Below are 9,467 nucleotides of genomic sequence, written 5' to 3' on the forward strand. Positions count from 1 at the left end.
CTCCATCAACTTAGTGAAACCCTCAGCAACTTACCAAGACCTGTTTCAAAATAAAAAGGGCTAGGGTTGCAGGTCAAAGATGGAATGCCCAGAGTTTAATCCCCAATATCACACACAAAAAGGAAACAATCTTTTTTTTTTTTTTGGTCCTATGGATAGAACCCAGGGGGCTTTCTTCCTCCAAGCTGCACTCCCAGACCTATTTTATATTTTATTTAGAAACAGGTCTCACTAAGTTGCTGAGAGCCTCGCTAAATAGCTGAGGCTGACTTGGAACCTATGCAATCCTCCTGTCTCAGCCTCTCAGGAAACAATATTAAAATAGGAGATTCATTTAAATGTTTTTTTGTGTGTGATACTGGGGATGGAACTCAGGGGCATTCGACCTCTGAGCTACACCCCCAGCCCTATTTTTTATTCTTTATTTTGAAACAGGGTCTCACTGAGTTGCAGAGGGCCTCACTAAACAGCTGAGGTTGTCTGCGAACCGCGATCCTCCTCTCTCAGCCTCCCAAATGCTGGGATTACAAGTGTGCGCCACCACACTCGGGTCATTTAAATTGTGATATGTATACATGCAGAAATATCATACAACCATTACAGTTTTTATTTTCAAATAATAGTTGAGGTTATATAAGTTTCTAAAGACTGTATATAGAACTGTATATGGTATTATTTCAATTATGCTAAAAATACACATATGCATTAAAGGAAATGTATCACATTTTGCAGTGGTAGGATAATGAGCAATTTGCATTTTCTTTTTTTAACATTCTGGATTTTGTATTCCTAAATTCTCTGTAGTAAGTTTGGATCTCTCTTCTCTCTTCTCTCCCTCTCTCTCTCTTCTCTCTCTCTCTCTCTCTCTCTCTCTCTCTCTCTCTCTCTCTCTCTCTCTCTCTCATATCTCTCTCTCTCTCTCTCATCTCTCTCTCTATATATATATATCTCTCTCTCTCTCTCCCTGTGGTAGTGGAGATAAAACCCGAGGACATTCTACCTCCAAACCATACCTACAACCCTTTCCTAATTTTGAAACAGGGTGCAGCTGAAGCTGGCTTCCCGTGAACCTCAGCCCTCCTGTGTAGGATCACAAGCGTGTGCCACCATGCCTGGGTTTTGTATTTCCATCTTTTTAGTTTTGGGTATTGAGAATTGAACCCAGGGACATTATACCTCTAAGCTATACTCCCAGCCCCATATTATTACTATTTTTTTTAAACAGGGTCTCACTAGGTTGCCAAGGGCCTTGCTAAAGTGCTGAGTCTGACCTTGAACCTGCAGTCCTCCTGTCTCGGCCTCTTGAGCACTGGGATGACAGGCACCACCACCATACCTGGCTTGGATTTCCCTCCTAAAAGAAAAACTCCAGAGCTGGGCTTGATTACACTTGTAATCCCAGCACTTGAGAGACTGAAACAGGAGGATCCCAGGTTTGTGGCCAGCCTCAGCAACTTAGCGAGGCTCTCAGCAACTTAGTGAGACCCTTTTTCCAAATAAAAAATAAAATAAGTTTGGGAGTATATCCCAGAGATAGAAGGCCCCTGGGTTCCATCTCCAGTACAAAAAATAATTTAAAAATATGTTATATTGTCAATATGTATTTCAGGTAGGCTTAATTTGTAAGTTTACTATGCCAAAATAATGAATATTTTTGCAATTTTTAGTACAGGTTGAAAGAAGGGTTTGGGGCAAAAGTTTTTGTTTGTTTGTTTGTTTTGTTTTTAGTACTGGGGATGGAACCTAGGGGCATTCTACTTCTGAGCTATTCCCCCAGCCTATTTTTTTCTTATTCTTTATTTTGAAACAGGGTCTCACTGATTTGCGGAGGGTCTCACTAAGTAGCTGAGGCTGAGCCAGGCGTGTTGGTACATGCTTGTAATCCCAGCATTTGGGAGGCTGAGATGGGAGGATGGTGGTTCGCAGACAGCCTCAGCTACTTAGGCCCTTCTCAACTCAGTGAGACCCTGTTTCAAAATAAAGAATAAAAAAACAAAAATAGGGCTGCTGGTGTAGCTCACCCCTGCAGGTATAGAATGCCCCTGGGTCCCCATCCCCAGTACAGCCAAAAAAAGGAAGCTGAGGCTATCTGAACTGTGATCCTCCTGTCTCAGCCTCCCAGATGCTGGATTACAAGCATGCACCGCCATGTCCGGTGAGTTTGGGCAGATTTGACTGCAGCATTTGCAAGTGGCAGCCAGAAAAAAATTCTCCATGGTTCTGAATTAGGCTTGCAAGAGCGTGTTTGACATGAAGGGAGAGTTCATGATATCCAGACATGCACCACAGGTCAAATGGATACCCACTACATGTTTTTGTATGTGCATATCACCACATAAACACATGTGGTGTTGGGCATGGTGGCACATGCTTGTAATCCCAACATTTGGGAGGTGGGAGACCAGGGGATCGCAGTTTGCAGGCAGCCTCAGCTACTTAGCAAGGCCTTTCGCAACTCAGACCCTGTTTCAAAAAAAAAAATAGGGCAGAGGGTGTTGCTCGGAGGTACAGTTCCCCTGGGTTTCATCCCCAGTACTGCAAAAACAAAAAAAACCAAAAAACAAAACATGGGGTGAGGTATAAACCCATAAAACAATAAACTCCTGTATTCTAGTGGCCAAGTTGGGAACAGTGGGATTCACTCATGAATTCAGATTAATTTGTAGATATTAATGCCAACACTGCCTTGTAGCATTGCTGTTTTGATTATATTGATAGGAGCTCCGGAAGTATAAGGAAAATGAGAAGGACACCGAGGTGTTGATGTCAGCCCTCTCGGCCATGCAAGATAAGACGCAGCACCTGGAGAACAGCCTGAGCGCAGAGACGAGAATCAAGCTGGACCTCTTCTCTGCACTGGGTGACGCAAAGCGACAGCTGGAGATTGCCCAGGGTAGGAGAGCCGTGGGACCTTGGTGGTGGCAGGACTGAGGGCAGGCAGCTGCGCAGAGCAGGCCTCCCCTCTGTGCTCTGAAGCACAGGGCCTTTCAGGTTTCCCTCCAGTTGTATGGTAAGAGCTCAACATTAAAATGTAGGAATCAGCCAGTCATAGGGGACTATTCCCAGTACTGAGGAGGCTGGGACAGGATCGCAGTTCGTAGCCAGCCTCAGCTACTTAGGTCCTCTGTGACTTAGTGAGAACCTATTTCAAAATAAAGAATAAAAAGTAGGGCTGAGGGTATAGCTCAGAGGTAGAATGCCCCTAGTTTAATCCCTAAATGCAACAAAAACAAAAACAAAAAAAAAAGGAGGAAGCATCACATAAATTCCTGCTGCAGACATGTTTTAATGATGAGAGTGTGTCCAGTGCAAGACATACACAGAGGACTATGGGTTTCTATACTGAAGGCACTTCAGGGTGTTATTGAAGGAGACTGCAGAGGTGCTGGCATAGTGAGGCAGGCCTTGGGCCTTCTAAGTTACAGCTGGAGCGGTGAGGGAGGTCTGAGCAGAACATCCACCCAACAGATATTTACTGAGGCCTCCTGCGTGCTGGGCACCGTGAGGGTCCCTGGGAGTCTGGGCTCCAGCCTGTGAGGTCAGGTGCTAAGCCAGTAGGTGGTGTGAGATAAACCCAACTGTGGCGAGGAGGGAGGGTGAATGGGGAGGCTGCTCTTTTCATGTGGCAGTCACGGAAGCATCCCTAAGTAGGTGACATTTGAGCAGAGGAAGAGAGAGCAAGCCTGTAAGTAGCTGAAGGAAAGCCCATCCAAGGAAGGGGCAAAACAAAGCCCTGCAGCGGGGTGTGAGGTGGGGGCTTGCAGCCTGCGCACAGGGACAAGAACAGCAGCAGCCCAGTTCTCTGGAATGTGTGGCACAGAAAGCACTTGGGTCTTTGCTCTGAGTGACAGGAGGGGCTGTGTAAGGATCTGAACAGAGGCAGAGCATGGCCTGATGAAAACAAATTGGATTTTGTCCAAGCTACCTAATTGACTAACGTACTGAATTAAGTATTGAAAAACATTCTGTTTACTAAGTGGATAGCAAAGGACCTCAGCATCGTCCTACAGAGTAGCCATGCTCTTTGCAAAGCCTTATTCTAGACACTCCAGATGAACATGCTGGAATCCCAAGGGCAGTGGTACGGAAGCTCATAGGAAACTATTGACTACCCCAGACAGCTTTGTTTCAAGTAGATTATATCTACCAGTATTACCTACTAGAAAGTAAAACTTAAAATATATATTAATCCATTTAAAAATAGCATACACCTGCCGAGAGTGGTGGCACTACACTCATTACAAAATAGGCGTGAAGAAGGCAAATGAAGAACAACAGGCCAGCTGTAGGGAGTGAGAAGGGAGAGCTTGGTCTTGGTATTATCATGAAGATAGTTTTTGCCGTTTGGACCCCAACTGTGCTTTGAGAATTGTTGTAGTAGGCCAAGGCAAACAGAAGCTGCTGCATAAAGTAGAGGCAGAGAGCCAGGAAGGCTGGCATCAAGTAGGCTTGAAGGATGCGTGAGAGCAGAGAACCGAAGGGGAGAACACGCTCCATGCAGGAGCAGGACAAGCAGAGGAAGGGAAGTGCTGGGATGTCCAGCTGAGCAGGCAGAGCAGAACAGAGTCAGGAGGGCCATGCGCACAGCCGCACCAGGAAACCTGTTCCCTAGGCTCCAGAGGAAGGGCTGACACATCCTGGCAGTTATTTTAGAAGTCTTCAGTAGCAGCACCAAGAGGCCAGTTAGGAAGACATGACTGAATCCTGTCCAAGAGGTGATGAGTGCAGGGAATGGTCCAGGCAGGAGAGTGGAGGAGAGCAGAGGCACCTGAGGGCCTGGAGGATTAGGCTGCCTTAGGGAGTAAGAAGGGAGAGTTTGGTTTTGAATATTTAAATTCGGAGGTGCTCCCAAGACACCCAGGTAAGACATATTTGCCAGTCAGTGGGAACTTTCATCCTGAACCAGAGAGAGGAACCAAAAGCCCTGGGGGGTGGGGGGGCTTGGAAGTTGTGGGAAGTTAGAGAAAACACGGGAGTGGCTGGGGTTGCCCCATGATTGAGAGGAGAAGGGCGTGGAGCCTCGGGCTGCCCTAGTCTGTGGGTTTGGGCAAGGCACTGGAACTAAGGTCCCTGGGAAGCCTGCTTTGAAGCCAGATTTCCGACCATCGCGGCCTGTCGCACGTGTGGCTCGGCTCCCTGAGGAGCGGCCACCCCTCTGTGCTGTGTCGGCCCTACTGAGTGGGCTCCCACACTAGGCAAAGGTCCTCCAGGAGGGACGCAGCACTGGCCTCCGGAGCTGAGAGGCGCTGAGCTCCCAGCCAGCCAGCCTGCGCTGCGCTGTGACGTGGAAGCCTGGGGCAGGAGGCGCCTTCCCAAAGCTCTCGCTTGGGTTGTGTGTTTCTGGCTAAAGACTCAAACTAAAATCTGGGGAAAGGTTCAGGAGCTCATATATCAGATGTCATTAGGTATTTTATTCATTGGGAGCTTATTTTGTTTGAAGAGATGGAGGATGTTTGATGCTTACTTGAAACTAAGGGGACCAAAGGGATGAAAGGAGCAGCTTCTTCCCAGTGCTCTTCCTGCCACCATGCCCGCCTCCCTCCTCTGCTCTGCTCTCAGTGTTCTAGTAGCTGAACCCCTTTTTGCTTTTCTCCTTCCCTCCTGTATCATTTGATTCCTGCTGGTCAGAAAAATGACTTTCTTCTATGCCCTTTTAAAACATGAGCCACACTGGGCATGGTGGCACACGCTTGGAATCCCTGTACTTAGGAGGCTGAGACAGGAGGGTCACAGGTTTGCAGCCAGCCTCAGCAACTTAGTGAGGCCCTCCACAACTTAATAAGACCCTGTTTCAAAATAAAATAGAGCTGGGGCTGTAACTCGGAGGTAGAATGCCCCTGGGTTCCAACCCCAGTACCACAAAAACAAAATAAAACATAAACCACTGGGCACTGCCCCATTCCAAATATACCATCGTCCTCTTTGGGACCCATGAGTAGTCTCAAAATAAGGGCAGTTGTCTGGGTGTGGTGGCGCACGCTTGTGATCCTAGTACTTGGAGGTCTGAGAAAGGATTGGGCCATTCACAGCAACTTTGTGAGGCCCTCTGCAACTTAGACCTTTTTTCAAACTAAAAAATAAAATAGGGCTAGGGATGTAGCTCAGAGGTAGAATGCCCCTGGGTTCAGTCCCCATTACTAATAAATAAGTAAATAAATACAGGCAGCTCACATGCAGCCTCACTTGTTACTCCCAAGTGCTCTTTCCCCTTAGAGTCAGGGAACTACATAGCAGGATGGAAATCACGTGGACTTTGGAACAGAGTGGTCTGGGTTTAAATCCTGCTCTACTAAGTGATAACTTGCAGAGCCCTGGGAAATAGAGAAATAGGTTTGCCCGCACATAGCTCAGGCCCAGTGGGGAGGGGATGGACAGAGATCATCACCTAAGGACAGTTGCCAAGAGGCAGCGCAGGCTGTGGGTGGGAGTGTAGACGGCATCCACACCACCTGGAGTCAGATCCTGGCTCTGCCACTGGTGAGCAGAGCCATCCTGAGCAAGCCCCTCAGCCTCCTTGTGTGCCAGTTTTTTGCCTATAAAATGGATGATAATATTTCCCACCTCTTGGGGATGTTATGAGAAAGAAAGGAGTGTGTGTGAGTGCTTAGAACAGTCTCTGGACTGGTGAAGGCCTGGTAGTCATTAAGGAGCAGAAAGGAAAGTCTAGGGTGTGTTGAGAATCTAGGAGTCGGGGGAACTGATTTAGCTGGGAGGACCAAGGAAAGCTTTTCTGAGGAAGTGGAAGACCACAAAGAGTTGGTGGGGCAGGAAGAGCAGGAGAAGCCCCAGGAGAGGGCAGCCCAAGGCAGCCAGAGCTCATCAGATCCCAAGGCTGTGAAGCCCAAGCACAATGAGGGAGGATCGGCGGGAAGGCTGAATAGGGTCGTATTACTAACATGGCTGGCCAGCTGCAAACAGGGCAACGGTCAGAGCGTACTATGCCAAGAAACGGGTGGGCAACTTTGGTCATGGAGAGTCTCCCTAAGGCCTTTCAATTTGTGAGCAGTCCCAGAGCTTTGTTTTCTGTAAGGGAACTTGGTGTGACCAATTCTGAGGCCTTGGTTCTGTTTTAGTTGGTCTGATAGTCCATCTTGAAAAGAGAGCTCCAGCTCAGAAAATAGAGCCCTAGTTCAAAACTAGCATTCCTCATAGGCTGTCAGAGGTGACTGCCACATTCAAAACTGGCTTCTGGAAACTTGACTTCATTCCCCCCCCTCACATCTATGGGAAGAGAATCACCTTTTACCTCTAAGCTAGATATGAGTAAACTGTGGCTCATAGGTCAAATTTGGCCTGCTGCTTTTAAATATTGCCATGGTTGAGGAAAAAATGATGACAAAGACCATTTGTAACCCAAGACATCTAAAATACTCACCATTTGAGCCGGGCGTGGTGGCGCACGCTTGTAATCCCCACGCTTGGGAGGCTAAGACAGGAGAATCACGCAGGTTCGAAGCCAGCCTCAGCTGGCTTAAGAGACCCTGTGTCCAAAAAATATATAAAATAGGTCTGGGAATATAGCCCAGAGGTAGAAGGATTTCCAGGAACCCCAGTACCACCAAAAAATAATAATAATAATAAAATAAAATACTCACCATTTGGTCTTTGCAGGAAAGTTTGCCTGCCACTAGGAGCCATCAAACATTATAAACCTCAGTTTATAAACCTGAATACAGTCCACTTGGGTTGGCCTAAAGAGGGCGTTGTGCCAGTGAGCCCTCCTTCCTCACTAACGGCAGATCTTTGATCTTGCAGGACAAATCCTTCAGAAAGACCAGGAAATCAAGGACCTAAAACAGAAGATAGCCGAAGTCATGGCCGTCATGCCCAGCATAACGTACAGTGCTGCCACCAGCCCCCTGAGCCCCGTTTCCCCCCACTATTCTTCCAAATTTGTGGAGACCAGCCCCTCTGGACTTGACCCCAATGCCTCTGTCTACCAGCCCCTGAAGAAATAAAGGCCAGCTATGTGTTTGCCCAGTTTGGTTACCAGAAGGCCTCGTAAAACAGCATCTCTGGCAGTCAAGACAAAAAAATTTATATTGTATTTTGTGGGACTATAAATGTTGTCATTTTTAAAAGGGGGGAAGATAACATTCAAGCTGATTAGAACTGCCCATCAGTTGTTGTGAATTTTTAGAAGACCTCACAGAACTTTGCAGTTTATTTTTCTCGGCCAACATATTAAAACCATTCTTGGATTTCAAGTAGCCAATTTTGCCTTTTATGTATTCTTACATAGTTTCCTCTTGAAGAAAAAAAGAATTTTTGCTTTCCAATCCTTTGTTTTGCTTTGTTCTTAAATAAGCAAGCAAAAAATGCACATTGGATTCACATGGGTTAACAGAAACTTAGTTTTTAGAGTGAAATGGTTAAATAACCTAACAGCTTTGATTTTTAGCTGCATTAAAGAAAATAATATTGATATTACAGAAAGCAAAAATTGCCCCTCCAAGCCCCAAATTCAAGGAACGTCACTGAGGCTGAGGAGAGACTCCAGTGATGGGATTAGCTGTGCGATGTCGCAGGCTGTGTTTGAAATGTTTGTGTGCCACCAGTGTGCTCAGTCCTAGGAAGGTGCAACAGCGGTCTTCTCACGGGGCCAGGGGAGGCTCTTCCCGAGGAAACTTGACCACTTCCCACTGTCCCCCTTCAGTCCTCTCTCTCCTCTGTGTCAAGCTCACTGTGGATCCTCCTGTGAACTGTGGGTAATAGGCTGTTCCTTACCACGTGGCCACCTCTTCCATTCCTGAAATCCCAGACAGCACCGGTGTTCTATGCTGCCCTCGCCACCAGGCCGGCACCTTGGGGAAGGAGCAGTGGTGTTTGTGTACAAGACCCGTGATGATGGCTAATAAAAGCTGCAGCCTAGGGTCTTTCCCTCGTTTCATTTAACTGTGTTTTCTCCACTTTTCATCATCTTATGTTTGACGACTTAAAAGAAGTGTAACTATTCCTCAGCTCTTGTGCCAAGGAGGGTTTAAAAAAAAAAAAAAGACTTTTGAACTCAAAACTCCACACAAAGATAATGGTTTCAACTGTGTATTATACATCAGTAGAAAAGTGTTTGCACAGGCAACTTTTGGAAGTGTTTAAGAATCAGGGCGGGGAGGGGGGAGGGACTGGGAGAGAGGGAAAAAGCAAAACTGTATTTGGAAACTAGAAAAATTTAAAAACCAAATAGATTGATTTTGCTTCCTTGCCATGGGTTCTGGAAGGACATAGTTCTAAAATTTCCTGTCAATTGGCATGTATGTCTCATTTAAAACAAATTAAGTAGGACAAGCAAGTCAGTAAAATAGGAGAATTTAAAAAGAGTCATCCTTTTAATCACAGATCTTATTTTGGGATTTAAAAAACTTCTAGCTTTAGCCAGGTGTGCATGTTGCTGCCATTTGCATTTTCGAATCATCTTGTGTAATTGTCACCATGAAAGTATTACTCAGAATTGTCATAGATTTTTTTCA

At 46.4% G+C, this 9,467-nt stretch overlaps 1 protein-coding gene across 2 annotated transcripts in view; it reads left to right on the top strand.

The window, feature by feature from the left end:
- MACO1 (macoilin 1) overlaps positions 1-7,958 on the top strand; it is a gene marked incomplete at both ends in the record, with an annotated part of 78,301 nt that extends 70,343 nt beyond the window's left edge. For both annotated transcript variants that reach the window (XM_080693446.1, XM_080693447.1), the window contains 2 exons: positions 2,719-2,893; positions 7,756-7,958. In XM_080693446.1, the coding sequence (XP_080549572.1) occupies positions 2,719-2,893; positions 7,756-7,958 (378 nt within the window). The remainder of the gene's footprint in view (positions 1-2,718; positions 2,894-7,755) is intronic.
- Between the last annotated feature and the right edge of the window lie 1,509 nt (positions 7,959-9,467).

This window comes from Muscardinus avellanarius, assembly GCF_963383645.1.
Source record: "Muscardinus avellanarius genome assembly, chromosome: 3".
Classification (NCBI taxonomy): domain Eukaryota; kingdom Metazoa; phylum Chordata; class Mammalia; order Rodentia; family Gliridae; genus Muscardinus; species Muscardinus avellanarius.